Source organism: Cydia strobilella, chromosome Z (genome assembly GCF_947568885.1).
Source record: "Cydia strobilella chromosome Z, ilCydStro3.1, whole genome shotgun sequence".
In the NCBI taxonomy this organism is placed as follows: domain Eukaryota; kingdom Metazoa; phylum Arthropoda; class Insecta; order Lepidoptera; family Tortricidae; genus Cydia; species Cydia strobilella.
Genome location: NC_086068.1, coordinates 32935479 through 32955105, shown reverse-complemented (window position 1 = coordinate 32955105; position 19627 = coordinate 32935479). Strand labels below are relative to the sequence as shown.

General features: G+C 39.0%; 1 protein-coding gene across 4 annotated transcripts in view; it reads right to left on the bottom strand.

Annotated features, from left to right (window-relative positions):
* Positions 1-19627, bottom strand: part of LOC134754152 (diacylglycerol kinase eta) — a 259912-nt gene that overhangs the window by 155725 nt on the left and 84560 nt on the right. For all 4 annotated transcript variants that reach the window (XM_063690255.1, XM_063690256.1, XM_063690257.1 and 1 more), the window contains one exon: positions 4786-4877. In XM_063690255.1, the coding sequence (XP_063546325.1) occupies positions 4786-4877 (92 nt within the window). The remainder of the gene's footprint in view (positions 1-4785; positions 4878-19627) is intronic.

Genomic DNA, 19627 nt, shown 5'->3' with positions numbered 1-19627 from the left:
GTAAACGTGTTTTGATTAGTACTTGTCACTTGTCAAAGAGAATAAGATTTTATGCAAGATTTCGGTTTTACAATAAAATTTAAGATAAAATTATTCTCGAGAAACGTGTTGACGATTTTGCTACAAGAAGTGCCGGAGCAAAATTTGGAGAATCCTCATTTCCGGCAAGATGGTGCACCAGCGCAGTTTGCTCTAAGTGTGCGAAATCATTTGGAGCAAGAGTTCCCTGACAGATGGATTGGACGAAACGGCCCAGTCGCAAAGCCGTCTCGAAGTCCCAATCTTCGCATGGCCGACTCGACATCCCTTGCGGGGCGAAATTAAAAGGAGAGTGTGCGCACGGGAATCAAATACCGTCTATGAACTTCGCCAAAAGATAATTGAGGTGTTCAATTCTGTGAAAGCCAATGCAGACTCAAAATCAATCATATGAATTAGACTTCGTGTCCAGGAAGGCGGTGGGCATTTTGCACACATCTTAAAATACGTTTAGGTAAAGTAGGTGCACACTACTTATTGATACGTTGGTATTTTAAGATTCTGTTACATTCGGTAGATTACGTACATTAATTAATAATTTAATTTAAATTGATTCGCTTATTATTACCATAAATGTATCAGGGTACATAAGACTAAACAGCTTAAGGCCAGTCCAGACGGGAACAGTTTTGTGCTAATCTGATTAAATTGTCTGATCAAATCAGGTGGTGTGGATGCAAACGCCAATTTGGCCCGCCGATTCCCCTTTTCTTCGATTGTAAGATTATGACCGATACAATGGAGATTTGTGACGCCAGTAGGCGCGTTTAGGGGCATTATTTTTTAATTTAGAGCACTTAAATGTCACCATAATTCTCCCGTCCGTCTGGACTGGGCTTTAGTTACACGAGTGTCACTAATGGTGATATCGATAATTATTAACTTACATTGAAAACATCGAGTGACAGGTGTGACAGTTAGGTATTTAACGTGGGGTAACCACACTTCGGGACTTTAATTATTTGTTTTATTAGAAAATTAGCGATAATTAAATACAGCTAATTTTAACAACGGAGTTACTGTAGTATACTATTGGGCATTAACTGAGCCACAATCAAGTGTTTTGTATCACCAATTTAATGTCACCCTGCATAATATATCTTTCACTATGTTTTGATAGCTTATGCTGTCTATTCTTCTTTTTATGACGCGTCCAACATTTGATGCAATCAATAGGTTTTTCTGCGCAGTTCGAGCCATTAGTTATTTCTACTTCCCTGCACCAATTCTCGAAAATGGTCGTGCCACGCTCTATTGGGACCTATCTATCATCATTTACAGGACTATTGTAGCCAATAAGCCTGATATCGTGCTGATAGACCGGACGCAACGCCGGACCGTGCTCGTCGACATCACCATCCCCCATGATCCCCTGTGAAAGCCGAGAAGGACAAGTCCAGCAAGTACCTAGACTTGGCTCACGAAGATATCCGCCATGTGGGTTGTTGATTCAACGATCATTGTCTTGATAGTCTTTCAGCGAACGGTCTGATAGCGTCTTCGCTACATCAATGCGTCTCGACCAACATCTTGAGAGACTCTCGCTAGGTGATTGGATCAAGGGTCAGATGCAGAAGGCGCTAGTCTTGAACAGGGCGCGGATAGTCCGGCGGTTCCTCTCTCTGCGGTCCGTCACTGGCGACTTGGGCCTTGCTCTGCTGCTGGCGGCTCTCTAGAGTCTAGGTTAGGTTCTTATGTGTTTGTATGTAATAATTTGTTTTGTTTTTTACTCGTTTTTATATTTTACTTTTATATTCATATTGTAAAAACAAAAACCCTAACCTCGGTCATATTGTTCCTCTGAGGGTGAATTAATTGTAACACCTGCTATACAATAGCGGTTGATGTAGCTTTTATTATTTTGTATAAGAAATAAATAAATAAAAAATACCATTTTACAAAAATTAACTGTATCATTGTGTTTCTTTAAATATACGCAACGACAGACCGAGTTGACGGATGTATTAATTTAAAATAACACGATTTTTGATTTTGAAATTACGAGTTGACGGAATTCAACACAAACACGGTGTATACTTATAGCATACTTGTAAGTAATAGTAATAAAGTATACTTATAAGTACTTGATCAAAGATCATTAAAAATTAAATTAAACTCACTGTTTTCAAGTATCATAATTATCATATAGCTAAAATGTGATAGTTTATCACATGATCACATTGTTATCAATTCAGGATCTGATGATGGAGATATTCATTTCTAGGGCCCGTACACGTTAGATGATGAAAGAGATTGATAAATGTCATCTCAATACAATTTTACGAGTTTTGGCGTTTTTAGGTTAATAACTGTATTTAGATGACATCCGACACCGTACCCATCGTGTTTGCAAAAAAAATGCGAAAATACAGAATAGATCTGATGTAGTTCATAATTATTTTAAATAGAAATAGAAACAATTTATTCGTTAGAACACACAAATAGAAAATTATACAAAACAGAGAAACATATAGGTAAATAAAAAGAAAAAGTGCCACGAAATGAATTTTACGAACATTGACTGAACTGGCATGACAAATAGGAACGTTTCCGAGAACATACGATAGAAAACAATTACTGTGCACTTCATCTGTACTGTTGAATCATTACTGTACTGTAGGTAGTGACATCAATGGCATTACATGTACAAAGACATCCGCTGTAATGGAGAAGTGGAACTACCGGTGAAGAACATTTTTTTAAATTGGTAGATTTTATAATTAGGTTGGTAAGTATAAAAGTAACCGCTTCAAACTTTCACGTTTAGTCTATCTATAACTAGTCTTCGTGGAAAGTATCTACCTGGAAATAGGTAGGCATATTGTAGTTAACTTCATTTATGTCATATTTTCCTTATTAAGTAAATAGTAAAACGCCACCTTACTGCAACAGGACGCGACTATTCACAACTATTTAAAACGAAATACGTCATGTCAAAATAGTGCGCTTGAAGTGTACTAGAGGGCGCGAGCGCATAACGCCTTTGTCACTTTTAGAGTTTCTGTTCCTCAAAGGAGGCCAGCGGTTAATACCAAACTAAAAACGCTATCTTAAAAAAAAACTTGATGGGTCAATGACCTGTCCCAGTAAAGTGAGGTAGTGTGCGTGAATTGCGCTTGTGTGTGAAATGGGGTAAATTGACAGAATCTGAAAATTTATCCACCTCTCCCGTCGCCTTAATGTAGGGGATTCTGATACCTCCACTTTAACCCATATATTTCAGATTCAAGTTCAGAAAATTAAAAACACTTAAATGTACTTGTGTTATGATGTTTAATTTTCCTATATTCTCCTATATGGTTTCCTGTAATGTTTGTTTAAAAAATATATTAATCGATTACGTTCCCTTAGCACATTTAATCGAAAATCGTAAAAAAATCGATTCGACAACATTGTCACAACCCTTTAAATGCTAAATGACATGTGTCACAGAGCTCAAGCTATTTGAAAAGGATTATAGCCGTTGCTCGAAGTACAAATAAATAAATACAACTAGGGTGGGAAATGCAATTTTTCACCCGGCTATCAGCCTCTGAAATGTGAACTTTCCGAATAGAAGAGCTGAAACGTTGTTTCTATACTTTTAACCTGGGGTATAAATACTTGTCGGGACGTGGGTTGCGCGGAATAAAGAGTGCCGGGGAACGTCGATATTTAATACTGAGCGGAAAAGTAGCACGCAGTAGTTATTGCAGCCCTAGAAAAATATGCCTACGTTTATATTTACAAACGGGACCTAAGCAGGGCAAGCCTTAAGGTAGATTAATGAAGAACGTGTCAAAGATCAAGCTCATTACTAACGGCCTAAAAAGAAAAATGGTAGTGGATGGAGAGCAAGGAGGCAGGATATGTCCAAGAATAAGTGCTTGCCCTTAGAGTTGGTCAAAGACGCCTAGTCTTAGTAAGATGGCATGGGGTGGGGAGGCGTAGGGCAAAGAGTAAAGTAAGTATAGTGCCTAGGGTTTCAAGGCGTTAGCCCGGATTGCTAAAGACGACGCTGCGTTCGAATCCGGCCTTCATCACTGGAGGGCTTCGTCACTTTTTCTTTAATATATGACATCTATTTCAGTTTATAATTTATACATATATATAGTAGTGTGACTGCTTAAAAAACAATTCAAAATATTTAATAAAATAATTTGATTTGTTCCCAAAGTTGTGTACCTAACCTACATATAACTGGGTCAACAGAGGAGAAGAATTTATTTAAGTATTAAGTCGGAAATTGTAAACAGGGCACAATGAAAAAAAAAAAATGCTCTGCGCGTATTAGCGCAGTTGTGACCTTATTAGCTTCATCACTATTTTAAATCTACATGAATATCTAACTGACTTAGTAGCTCACTACCTGCATTTGGGATATGTGTATTCTTATTTGTCATCGGCTTAAGGTAGTGGATTGCCGGCCAAGTTGGCCGGCAATCCATTATTTCCCGACCTCTGTCGTACTGTACTGTTATTGATACAATGAAATGTTCCTGAGAAGTCTAAAAATATTAATTTTACATCTGATACATTAACATCATCTCTATCTTTTGCAAAAGACGTCGTTGCGATATCCGCTAGTCTCATCTACAGAAGCGTTCTCAGTAAAACGTCGTAGACGTCATTCAATTAAATTACCACAATTCTGACTAAGATACCCTTAGTGAAAGTCGATTAAATGGTTAAGTACCCTTTTACGAGGTCACAAACAAGCTATAAACCTAATTCCTTTTAACTTGCGCTGATGCTTGATTTACTCACCTAAGTACTGAACCACAGGTCTTATCACATATGTCACACTTAGCGGCTACCGGTAGATTGCCTTCTAACCATTGGTGAGGCATGATTATATTCTGAAACAACCAAAAACACACACCCTAAGTAGGTAAATAAATAAATCAAACAATCAACCTATATTAAATAAATAATAAATTTTATTTCATTCAATCTAAAGTAATACATAAATCATGGGGTTTAGTAGGTATAGTATACCTGTATCAGAAAGCCTTGCTCTTTCAATTGGTATGAACATTGTAATATGTTCTGAGTATAACTATATTAACTATAATACTGATTTAAACTAACACGATTTTCACTCATAATAAACGTAAGTTTGTACGCGATTAAGTCCCGTGTTAGTTTTAAAATTATATTAACTATGTTACATTGAGTATTTTAAGAACTAAAACTAAAGAACTAAATTACAAGCTACGTGTGTGTTTTTTTTTATTGAAAATTTAACAAAATTTATAACATTATAAGTACCTTAATCTAATGTTCGCCAAACTGTGAAACAGTTTGTTGGCGGTGCGCTCTAAAATAATCTTAAACTAAATAGGTACACTAAAATTAAGTAAACTACAGTAGTTAGGTATAGCATTAGGAACATACTTATACGTAGGTATCTTAAATCTATCATGCGAGACGGTATCAACTGTCCATGCGTAGATCCTATCTCGTTGAGATAAGGTCCACGTTCAGTAACAATTATATAAAACTTTATTTACTTATTTAGCAACCGAAAATAGGTAAGAAAGTAAGTAACTAGGTTATGTTTTCATATTTGTGTAGTAAAATCTGTTTAAATTTTGATTTCAAACTACCTATGTTTAATTTAGGTGTTTCGAGTAGGAGAGGGTAATCATTATATATTTTAGGGATCAAGTATTCTTTTGTTCTTCGTCCATAATAGTTTTTTGCTGACGGTTGTGTCAATCTTATTTTCTTAGCAGACCTAGTATTACGCTTACTTATTCTTGGTATTTTACAATCATCAGTGTAGTAACTATGTAATACATTTAAATATACAGCCTTACAATGCACAGGAAGTATCTTGCAGTTTGGGAAAAGTGTGTGTGTGTGTGTGTGTGTGTATTTACATGAATTAAGATCCTACTTTTATTATTATTTATTTATGAATAAAATTTTCGGTCTCACTGTAGTCTAGTTTATGTAACCAGTTACAAAGTATTTGTTTAAATTCGTATAAATTTTCCGAATACCTACATATTTAGTTCCCTATTTATTTTATTATATAAGACCGCGGATTGTACATCATACTGTCTCCTGGCATAAGCTGATTTACTACTGGGTACTGGAACAACTCTATGTTTTCGTCTTCCAATTAATAGCGGTCGAATTTAATTGTCCTGTGAAATCGTACGATTGCTGAGATGATATTTAATTATACGAACGGGTCTACCTCGATTTATTTTCATTGTTTTTACCTTAAATTCCGACCAATTTTCGGACCAGTGTGTGGATATTGTGTGTTGCGTGTCGTGCCGTGGACAATAAACATTAAACTTTAACGGGTAGTGGTAATTTCCGTGTCTACCCTGAACATATTTATAAACTAACTGGCTGTTTTCCGCGACTTCGTACGCGAGGATTTGTATGTTGGTGTGTATATATTTTACATGAGCATAGAACATGCCCATATACAAAATTTTAATTTTCCCGCATTTGATAACATTTTTGATCTCCATACAATCTTTCAACCCCTTTTTCATCACTTTAGGGGATGATTTTCAAAAACGCTGAAATTAGTTTACTTGTTTTTTAATAATATAACCCCATACAAACTTTGGACCCTCATTTCATCCCCTTTGGGGATGAATTATGAAAAACCCCTTCTTAGTGGATACTAACGTTATAAAAACTACCAATTGTAAAAAATTCAGCTCTCTGGGTCCAACGGTTTGGGCTGGGCGTTGATTTAAGTGACGAAATTTCTTTTACACCGAATAGGTACATACCAGTTTTTACCTGTATCAAATCAAAACCAATATTACTATCATACTACTATTCAAGGCTCGGAACCGGTATTGAAATACCTGTTTACGTCGTTCCAAAACCGTTATAATTATTAGTTTATTAGAAACCGGTTAATTGATGGAAAGCGAACTAAAACTCTGACTCACTTCTGAGCCATGTCTATAAGCTGTTTTCAAGAGTCATTACAAACCGTCTCGCACGCAGGCTAGATGACTCTCAAGTCTCCTGAATAAGCCGGCTTCCGAAGAGGCTTTAGTACCGTAGACCACATCCATACGCTCCGGCAGGTAATACAGAAGACTGAGGAGTATAACCTGCCTCTCTGCTTAGCGTTTGTGGACTACGAGAAAGCCTTCGATTCGATCGAAACCTGGGCTGTACTACAATCTCTCCAGAGGTGCCAAGTGGATTATCGAAGTGCTGAAGTGTTTGTACGAGAACTATACTATGTCAGTCCGACTCCAGGACCGGAACTCGAAGCCTATTCCGTTGCAGCGGGGAGTCAGGCAAGGGGATGGTATTTCTCCTAAACTGTTTACCGCTGCATTAGAGGAAGTTTTCAAGACTTTGTACTAGGGAAGGCTTGGCATCAACATAAACGGCGAGTACATCACTCACCTTCGGTTTGCGGACGATATAGTAGTCTTGGCTGAGATCATAGAGGATTTGAGTATGATGCTCGATTACCTTAGTAAAGCTTCCGAGCGAGTTAATCTGAGGATGAACATGGACCAGACGAAGATCATGTCAAATGCCCATGTAGAGCCAGCTCCCGTTACTATTGGAGACTTTACACTTGAAGATGTAGACGACTATAAATACCTAGGACAGACTGTCCAGTTAGGTAGGTCCAACTTGGAGAAAGATGTTAATCGACGAATCCGATCGGATGGGCAGCGTTTGGGAAGCTACGCTACGGCACATCTATTTGTCCAATATTCCGCAGTGTCTCAAAACGAAAGTCTTCTATACCAGTGTGTGTTGCCAGTGACGCCATATGGAACTGAAACGTGGCCCCTTACTGTGTGCCTCATAAGAAGACTCAAAGTCACCCAAAGGGCAATGGAGAGGGATATGCTGGGAGTTTCTCTGCGTGATCGCATCAGAAATAAGGCCATCCGCAGCAGAACCAAAGTAACCGATGTAGCCCTCCGAATCGCTAAACTTAAGTGGCAGTGGGCGGGGCTCATTGCACGTTGAACCGATATCCGTTGGGGCGGAAAGGTTCTCGAGTGGCGACCACGTACCGGAAGGCGCAGTGTGGGTAGGCACCGACAAGGTGGACTGATGACCTGGTAAAGGCCGCGGGAGTCCGCTGGATGCGGGTGGCGCAAGAACGGTCATTGTGGCACTCTTTGGGGGAGGCCTGTGTCCAACAGTGGACATCCTCTGGCTGATATAATGATGATGATAAACTAAAAAAATACGTTTTATCTTCTAACCGGTAAGAAGAGGGAACGGAATTTTACGGTTCGCGGGGAACGATATACTACCGATTACTGCAGCCTTTCGGAGACTCGGTTAAACTCGTTGTCGTACGTGAAAGAGATAGCAATAACTTACTCGTTCAATCTTACTTCGATATTTTCAATTTATTTAACCGGTTAATTTCGTTCCACAAAAACGAAAGGCGAACGCATCTCAACGTTATCTAAATAGAACAGTTAGTTCTTTAACCGGTTACCACAAACGGAACCGAAATCCTTTTCGTTCCCGGGTTTATGAACGAAAAGAAACGAAGCCCTGCTACTAGTCTTGTAAATTATTAAAATATATTATTTGTATATTGTATTTTATTTGTAGCCGAACACATTTTCACTGAAGAAATTACTATTTAAACCGAATACTAGTTTTTACCTGTAACATCAAAATTAATATTACTGTCATACTACAATTACTCTAACTAAATTATGGCTAAAATTATTAAAATGTACTAAAAACATAATTTTTGTACTCTACTACTTCTATCTGAAGCTTTTTGTTCTGCGTATATTCAGTCAAGGGTGAATTTCAACGGAAGTAAAATCAAATTCATGTTTCCATGTGTTCTCAGTGATCAGACCCATACAAGTTATACGTCAAATTAAAGGTAATTTAATACAATATTTTTCCTCATTTAAAACTTTTTTGTATTGTAACAGATATTTTGTAAAAACCTGATTTAAAAAAAAAGTATCACAAAAAAATTGGATTTTTTTAAATATTTCTTTAATTACTAATTAACGGTTGACTTTATTGATACAATATATAGAACAACATTTCAAGCACACATACAGAGGTATGATTTAAAACAAAAATTAATGAAATCGGATAAATATTTCTCGAGTTATGGTTGATTTTTTAAAACTCAATATCCGCCATCTTGGATTGGCGGCCATTTTGAGATGGCAATCATGGTTTTTTAACATCATAATAAATCTATCTAACTGCTGTGAAAAGGAAATTTAGTACCCCCAAATTATACCGATATCTCGGCTGGCCCATGGACTAAATCACATCGTACATCCAAATTTGTACCTTTCTATCTTTAATTTTCTGCACAACAAAAATAACTTTGTATTAGCATACATTTATATAGGATAACAAACTTAATTTTGCGTGCGAGTAAGTGCCATACGTAACTTTCTAGATCATCTGGCAGGTAGAAAGCCCCGACCAAATCGTCTGGCTTATTTTTTTATGGCTATTTAGAGGCAAATTTTCGGCTTGCCTCAAGGACCTACTCCAAATTTCTACCAGCTCTCGGACCATATTGGCCCGTATAAAGACGTAGTCGGTATAGTGAAAGCATGCGACATCTGTGCAGCCTATAAACACTTACAGAAAGCGACTCCCGGCCTTATGCAGGCAGGCTGGCAAAAGTATGTAATCGATCAATGTTAGTGTTTAAATGAAACACGTAACCGCTTCTCCATTCAAAGATAGTCCCCATTTTCCTCTCTGGATATTATCATTATAGAAAATATTTTGACGTATATTAAAAGTAGGTATTCCTTCCCTTAATTTTTTTTACTTGTCCTCGTCTTTCACGACATTCTCATTGAAAGCTGGCGCAGGTAAGTACTTGTATTATAGTGCACTGCCTTATGGGAATATAGTTCAGATCCGGAAACCGCTACCAAATTTTAGTATATTGTTGGGCATGGTACTGGGTCTCCAAAACTGCCGGGAGACAGCGGCGCCGGCCATCTACTTCAGCGGAATGACGTCATCAAAATGACTCCCGCCTCGTTGCGAATATTGCATTTTGCACCCAAACTATGCATTGCACATACACGTGTGGGGTATTGAACGAAAGCCAATAAAATATTATATATTTCACTACTACACTATGTACCAAATCATACAATAGTTTAAGAGAAATTTAAAAATAAATAAAAATGATAAAAAAAATTTTTTTTGATTATTTTGGTTTTTCAACCAAACCAAAAGTCGGACGTTAAAGCAATGTACTACAAAATTAAAGCTCATGTCCAAAGCCATACACTGATATCAAAATAATCAAAATCAGACCAAAAATGTGAAAATTATGCATCAAAATTTAGGTATTTGCTAGAACAAATGCATAAAAGTTAAAAAAATCGAAATTGGTCATTTTCAGGATAATTCGCATAAGCTTCTAGTGTGTTATTAGCAATATAAAGAGGATCATAAAACTGCTGGCAGACAATCTCTATAGTGCCTGAGTAACAAATAATGGCGTCATACATGTGACCGCTGCCGAAATTTGCAAATCTAAATTATAACTACACCATAAGTCATACATACACGTGTGCTATATCAAACGAAAGGTTATTAAATATATTATGACTCGTTAATACACTATTTATAAAAACAATGTATATTTTAGGAGCTACAAACAAAGAAAAACCACTTTTTTGAGAAAAGTTCGTGTATATATATTTTATGGCTCAACTAAAAACGTTATAACAACGTTGCGTCTAATATAAAAGAAACTAGCTATTCAACTATACGTCACAGCTTAAATTCTTAATTTCTGATAAAAACTGTGGAAGTTGTACAAAAATGTTGGTCGGAGTGCGGGGCGGGGCAAGGGAACGAAAGACGAGCGTCTCGCGTAGGTGCATCTATTCGACTCAATTGCATACGGTCGCAGCCGCACTACTTAATACTAACATCCCTCCACCCTTAGCCTAAAAATATTGTTTGTAGCTAACGACGTTTCGCTTCCTCCGTGGGGGAGGTGGCTCAGCCAATGGAGAAGAATCGGGTGACTCAAATTGATCGGCGGCTTCTCCGGCCGAATCTGATGTAGGTCCTGCCTGGTAAGCCTCAGTTTTCTCAGAGCGCGGGGGCACAGGCCCTTCGCCTAATCTGGTTGCAATTAGCTGCTCGGAGTGATGCGTAGATATGTCGCTACCTTGCTCAATTGGAGTCGTATTTATCATGGGGATCGGTACCTGTTCCTCCTTAGCAGGTACCACTGTAACCGGCGCATCAGCGTGCTGAGTTGGAGTCACGTTTCGCTGTAGTGGTGGCAAAATAATTGCAGGCATTTCTGATACGGTCTGGTCCATGTTACAGGTACTTGGTTGAGTCGCCATATCATCACGTGATACTTCCTCCCCTTTTAGTTTTAACAGTTGATTAGCATGTCTTTTAATAATGCTGTGAGAATCACATAACTTGATCGTGTACAAACTTTTTCCCAACTGATTAATTATAGTTCCCTTAGCCCAATAGTTTTTTGTGCACTGTACATTTTAACTAAAACGATTTCGTTCACTTTAAAGTCAACAATTCGTTTACCGCCGTAGTATTTACACTGCGAAAACTGGTTTTCTTTTACAACGCATTCGAGTGCTGCGTCAGCTGTTGCTGGGCGATGCATAGCTAGCGTGTCTAATCTACTTCTTAACTTGTGGCCAAAAACGACCTCTGCTGGTGACTTGTACTGAATTTCTGTATCGCATCAGAAATTCGTGCATTTTGCAATTGAATAATTTCGGATTTATTTCAGACAAAATGAATGATTTCAGCGCTTTTTTATTATCTTAACATACGCTTCAACCTACCCATTGCTACTTGAGTTATACGTTGGAGAAGTTAAATGAGTGATTCTGTTCCTCAAACAAAAATCCTCAAATTCTGCTGAGACAAAGGAAGTGCCATTGTCAATACATATGGTGTGAAACAACCCAAACCTTGACATTAACTCACATATCTTTTCTATTACTACTTTTGACCCATAACCGTTTGAAACATCGAAACATTCAGGCCACTTTGAATATGCGTCAATGACAACTAAGTACATTTTATTATTTAAAGGGCCTAAAAAATCTAAATGTACTCGATGGAATGCGTGTGGCGGGAACGGCCAGGGCGTCAGAGGGGTACGCGGGGGCGACGGTCGTAAAGAAGTACATATTTCGCACGACGCAACAAACTTGTCTATGTCTGCAGACATGCCCGGTCACCAAAACCGGCTCCGAGCCTCTGCTCCAATTTTATTAGACCCTAAGTGACCAATATGCAGTTCCGTTAGGATTTTGTTACGACAATTAGTAGTAATCACGACCTTATGACCTCTAGTTACGCATGGCTTTTCAACTGTTAATTCGTTTCTAACAGAGAGAAATGGCTTTAAACAGTCACTAACTTGACTAGGCCACCCTTTGTGATCAGTCCTAAGTACAAAAGGAACTGATCGCCCATACAAATAATGGTGATATTTGCATACCGCATAGACTAATGTAGTTGCTTCCTTTTGGATCTGACTATAGCTCTTCTCGGCTGACGTGAGCGACCGAGACGCGTACGATACAGGTCTTTCGATACCATCGGCCCCAATTTGGGATAAAAACGATCCAAGACCCCAAGGTGACGCATCAGCGGTCAAAATTAGTTTGGCATCTGGATCAAAATGAGCCAACGTTTTTTCTGATATCAATTCGCGCTTAATGGTAGATACCGCTACATCATGCTCTTTCCTCCATTGCCACGGAACATTTTTTTGTAACAGGTTATGTAATGGGCTTAAAATAGTCGACGCATTTTTCACAAAATTACGGTAGTAATTTACCATGCCCAAAAAAGATTTAAGTTCAGTGACATTGGTTGGGGTTTTTGCATCACTTATTGCTTTTATTTTGTCTTGACATTTGTGAAGACCATGGCGATCTATTTTAAATCCCAAGTACGACACTGAGTCCTGAAATAACATGCATTTTTCTTTTTGCAATACTAAACCTGACTGTTGCAGCCTATCAAACACTTTATTTAGCCTCATCAAATGTTCCGACCGATCACGTCCGGTTACCAAAATGTCGTCTTGGAAAATCAGAACACCCTCTAACCCCGATAATATTTTATCTAACGTACGTTGAAATATTGACGCCGCCGATGCTAGACCAAAAACTAATCTCGTGAATTTAAACAATCCTTTAATCGTGTTTATTGTTGTTAACAACTGCGATGACTCACTCAACAATAACTGGTTGTAAGCCTGCGACAAATCTAGCTTAGAAAACTGCTGACCGCCGTGTAACTTTGCGAATAGCTCTTCGATGCGCGGTAGCGGGTATTTTTCTATCACTAACTGCTTATTTAAACTAACCGAATAATCGGCGCATAAGCGTATACTGCCGTTGTGTTTTAAAACGGGCACTACAGGACTTGCATAGTCAGAAAATGGCACTGGTACTAATATCCCTAGTCCAACTAACCTATCTAACTCATTTTCAACCTTTGGCCTTAACGCAAACGGTACGGGTCGTGATCTAAAAAATACTGGTTTGGCCTCTGGTTTTAAAAGCAAATCGACGGAAATATTTTTACAACAACCTAACCCACCTGTGAACAGTTTCGGGAACATGCGTTCCGCTTTTTCCATTAAGTTTTCTACCTCGCATTTTTTTACCCTTACCATTTCCAAATTGAATTTAGTGATGAAATTTCTACCTAACAGAGATGGGCCGTTGTCTCGTGCTATGAAAACCTGTAACGTGGCTCTCTCACCGTCGTACGTAAAGGGCAGGTTGACAGTACCTAATATTGGAATGTTGCTATCATTATAACTAATTAGAACTGTGTGGTTCGGGTGTAACGGTATGTTACTAAAATATGAGGCATACATTTTGTCTGGCATAGTTGTAACCGCCGAACCTGTGTCCAGCTCAAAAGATAGGTCATAGTCCGCAACCTGAACCGTCACCATCATCGGTTCGCCACGAGTACAACGAATATTATATATAACAAGCTTACCATCATCGTCAGTACCAGCATCAACATCACCGTATTCACCATCTATATAATTCTGACGATACACTTTTTTTCCGGGACACACGCGCCGTAGGTGACCGTTTAAACCGCATTTACCGCACTTATAACGCGAGAACTTGCATGTAGGCGCCTCATGTCCTTCATAACCGCAAGCCGCGCAAACCACTTGGGGTTTTTGTGTGAAGCTACCGCTACCGAAGCTGCCTCCTGTGCCGCCGGGCCTCGCGCTACGTGGGAACGACGCCATCTTGTACACTGGCATGTCGGGACATGGCAGCGTGCTCGATGCCGCTGGCGATGCCTGTGCAGCGCCCTGCCGAGCACACTGAATCCTCTCCGCTACTTCCAATGCCTTTCTGATGGTTAATTTCTCCATATCCATGGTAAACAGCTTATCTCGCTTGTGCCCCGGTGTCAAACCGAGTACAAAGCGATCTCGAAGAGTTTCATCTAAAGTCGTGGCAGAAAAACCGCAGTCGACCGCTAGTCCACGAATGCGTGCTGCCCATACTTTCTGTAGGTTTTTGAGTCGACGAATAGAATCTGTTACGTTCCGCAAACCCGCACTTTGCAGACTTTAAGTGATCATCCAAAAGTTTCACGAGTTGATCATATTCTAGGGTTCCCACGACTTTGGGTAATGCTAAATCCCTCAGCAGTTTATAAGAACCCTCGGTGAGACTGCTCAACAGGATAGCCTGACGCTTACACTTGGCCTTGTCCGCCGCGGCACCTATATCGTTGGCCACGAACCATTGTTCCAAACGTTCCTTAAACACTAACCAATCTTGCACTTCATGGTTAACGCTCCTATTGTCACTTTAGCCATGATCACTGATTGATTTATTTTGCACGCGTAATAATTAAAGGTACAGCCCAGTCGCCACTGTTGGTCGGAGTGCGGGGCGGGGCAAGGGAATGAAAGACGTGCGTCTCGCGTAGGTGCATCTATTCCACTCAATTGCATACGGTCGCAGCCGCACTACTTAATACTAACAAAAAAAAACTAAAGTGCGCCAACAATTCTACCTTAATGCGCTCATATTATGTTCCACAGTTTTTATCAGAAATTAAAAATTTAAGCTGTGACGTATAGTTGAATAACTGGTTTCTTTCATATTAGACGCAACGTTGTTATAACGTTTTTAGTTGAGCTATAAAATATATATACACGAACTTTTCTCAAAAAAAGTGTTTTTTCTTTGTTTGTAGCTCCTAAAATATACATTGTTTTTATAAATAATGTATTAACGAATCATAATATATTTAATAACCTTTCGTTTGATATAGCACACGTGTATGTATGACTCGTGGTATAGTTATAATTTAGATTTTGCAAATTTCGGCAGCGGTCACATGTATGACGCCATTATTTGATACTCAGGCACTATAGAGATTGTCTCCCAGCAGTTTTATGATCCTTTTTATATTGCTAATAACATACTAGAAGCTTATGCGAATTATCCTGAAAATGACCAATTTCGATTTTTTTTACTTTAATGCATTTAATATATATATAATAATTTTCACATTTTTGGTCTGATTTTGATTATTTTGATATCAGTGTATGGCTTGAAACATCAGCTTTAATTTTGTAGTACATTGCTTTAACGTCCGACTTTTGGTTTGGTTGAAAAACCAAAATAATCGAAATTTTTTTTTTTGATCATTTTTATTTATTTTAAAATTTCTCTTAAACTATTGTATATTTTTATACATAGTGTATTAGTGAAATATATAATATTTCATTGGCTTTCGTTTAATACCCCACACGTGTATGTGCAATGCATAGTTTGGGTGCAAAATGCAATATTCGCAACGAGGCGGGAGTCATTTTGATGACGTCATTCCGCTGAAGTAGATGGTCGGCGCCGCTGTCTCCCGGCAGTTTTGGAGACCCAGTACCATGCCCAACAACATACTAAAAATTGGTAGCGGTTTTACGGATCTGAACTATCTCTTCGACCGTTTCCCATAAGGCATAGTACTATTAGTACGGCACTTCGCGGTCCACAATGACGTATAGGAGAGCAAGTTACTGGTGAATAATTCTGGCTTCGAGATTGTCTGTGCAAGCACCGCCGTTAGCAAGATGAGAACAACCGGAGATAATACGTATGCCTGAGTAACTCTGGGACGGAGGCATGCCCCGATAAATGTCGACCGTCCTTCAGAATATATTTATCTCCGGTAGTTATTCGTCATAATAACTTCGTCCGCAATTTCACAATTGGCAAAACCCTCGGTTTTTCCGAAGAGGTCCCCGAGTCGTAACGTATGTAGTGGGTGGTTTAAAAATGTTATGTCTACCCCAAACTTTAAATGCACTTTTCGTCGGGTAGTCACACAAATCTCTGTTTTGACATTTGGCTGGGACGTCAGTTAGCCGCGACCATGGCAAATCACCGGACTTCCGGTTCGAACGCCATCTTGATAGTAGCCTCGTGATTAATTCCTTTGTTTTCTGCTCATTAATATTGTTTAAAGTGTAATATCGATAGCTTTATTATACAGTATTCTAATTTGGTAGTGTGCAGTGAATGGAGAATTAATCTCAAAGCGTGTTTAACCACCATTTTGGAGTCAACGGCCGGTAGTCCACTTGCTTCTCGTAAAATCCAGCTATCGGTTTTACGAGACAACAACAATATAACTACCGAACAACGTCGTGCTCTAAGAGCATTTGGTTTTTCTACCTCTAACCGTGTCTGGCTAGAGCCCTAGAGGCCCATAATTTTATTTACCGTACACTGGCTGAAGAAAATCAAGAAATATTACTTCGATCCCACGTGGATCCCACTTTGACGTTGGCGAAATCATCGACAGTATCGATGGAGGCATACTACTTAAAGATTGATTGATTGACAAATCACCGCAGTTTATTTTGTTTGTTACCTTTATTTACCGACAAGTCGGTAAATAAAGGTAACAAAATAAATTCGCGATAGACCCGATTGTAAATGTGATTTAATACTTTTCTTGTATTCTAATAATATGCCTTTATACACAGATTGAAGTGCAGCACTCAAAAATAGGCTTGATCTCCATACAAACTTTCAACCCATTTTTTACCATATTGGGGAATACATTTTCAAAAATGCTGTAATTAGTTATCTTCTCTTTTCATTAAATATCTTTCTACGAAGTTTCAAGTACCTAACTTGTAACATAAATATTACAATACTCACTAAAAATACTTAAATAATCTAAATATAAAGAAATATTAGTATTAATTATAACGCCCTCTCTGTGTTTCGCGGAACTAATAGCTCACTTGAAACCCAACTCACGCGCAAGCTAGATTAGCAAACTTAATAAGCAATTAGTTCCGGTGAGATCCGCAACTGTGGTTGGAGTGCGACATAGGAGACGCGTTCTTTTTGGATACGACCGGCGTGGTGGCTAGAAGGATTTTGGAAAAATGAACTCAAGAAGGAGGCTGGCGCCACCACCCTGGCGATTAAATATGTACTAGCTAGCGTATCAATATAAAAACTATAAAAAACTGGAGGAAGTCATCGCTTAAATGAAATTATAAAATCTAAAAAACTGTAAGTACTATTCTATAACCTCAAATGTCTGGCACGTTGGCTTTGCAAGATTTCTTTGGTTCTACAGCTGGGTTTGCCTTGTTGTAGGGGTCCTTATGTTGCCCTGACTACGGAATTACGGATTCGAGTGATGAGCCCCGGCCTGCGTCTGGTGCTCGAGCTGGTTTTCCACGTCACCACTTGACTGAACCTTGGACCTGCTTCCTGAAGGCATCGGCGTCTGCGTATAGGATACCATATGTGTAAAGTAAAGTGATCGCGAGTGCTTTAGGAATCACCAAGGTTAGTTAAAACTTAATTTGAACTTTAACCCTACGTCAGCGGACAATTAAATAGTGCATTTATGTGACCCAGTGCTGAATAAAAAACTTTCTCCAGAATATCTACCTCTATTCATTTACACCACAACCCACAGTAAAGGCGCCCTGGGGTTATTTTTTATTAAGAGTTTCATGCCTGCGTTGAGCAAACCCGGTGAGTACCAGTGGAATCTTTTTTTTTTTTTTGTTAGGAGGGAAAAATGCATTACGCATACCACCCGGGTGCGGGGGGTGACCCGAGTGGTTATGTGGGACTCCCGTCTAGGCTAATGAGGCCCACGGTGTACCCACTAAAAAAACCCCCATATGCCGCCTCGCCGCCCTATTGGTGGGGTTACAGGAACGCTTGCGCTTGTCATCTGCGACCCCACCGGCGGCAGCCGCCCACGAGCGCGGCTCCTTCGCGAATGCCCGAAGGCCCTTCACGCTAGGCGCGCCAGATGGTAAGACGCGCCTTCCTCCTCGGCTTCCATTCTGTATCGTAGCGGACCCCCCCGAGCCCGCCACAAGGAAGCCACGGGCGCCAGATCAGGTCTATGGTTCTAAACCAGCCCACTTGGAGCGTCCTCCTCGGGCCAGCCCGCAACCCAAACAGGCCGGCCCTGGTTGCCTCTTCGCTTCACCGTGGGTGACCAAGCCACGGTTACTAAGCCCCTCCACCACGACAAGGTGAGCAACCCGCGGGGGGGTACCAGTGGAACCTATTTCAACTGTTACACGCTTAAAATAATATTAGGACCCTATACAAACTTTCAACCCCTTTTTAACCTTGTTAGGGAATGAATTAAAAAAAAAACCACTGAAATTACTTTTCCTGTATTCTAATAATATGCCCACATACAAAGTTTCAAGTCCCGCACTTGAAAACATTTTTGATCTCCATACAAACTTTCAACCCCTTTTTCACCACCTTAGGGGATGAATTTTCAAAATCGCTGTAATTACTTTTCTTGGATTCTACTAATATGCCCTTATACAAAGATTCAAGTCCCGCACTCACAAAAATATTTGATCTCCATACAAACTTTCAACTTAGTTTTCACCATCTCGGGGGATGAATTCTTAGAATAAGTTTCAAGTTCCTAGCTTAAAATAAAATTTGAACCCCAAGACAAATTTTCATCCCCTTTTGAACCCCCTTAGGGATTGAATTTTCAAAAGCACCGAAATCCCTTTTTTATAATCGGCTATTATGCCTTTCCAAGAAGTTTCAAAGCATTTGTAATGGATTCAAATGTATTAAGCCCCTAATAGGGTTAAAAAAACTTTTTTAACCCTGTTAGGGGATGAATATTTAAAAACGCTTATATTACTTTTCTTGTATTCTAATAATAATGCTTTTATACAAAAATTAAAGTTTGATCTCCATACAAACTTTCAACTCATTATTACCACCTTCAAATCAGTATTCTTCTCTTTTAATGAAATACATTTTTACGAAGTTTCAATCCTAGCTTACTAGACTTAGACCATACAAACTTTTAACCCCCTTTTCACCACCTTAGGGGATGAATTTTTAAAAACGCTGAAATTACTTTGCTTGTATTTCAATATTATATCTTTTCTCGAAGTTTCAAATTCCTAGCTTAAAATATAACTTGAACCCCATACAAACTTTCATCCCCTTTTTAACCCCCTTAGTGGTTGAATTTCTCAAAATCCCTTCTTATTTCTTGTACACAATATAAATGTAACCTGTTGTGCAAATTTCAA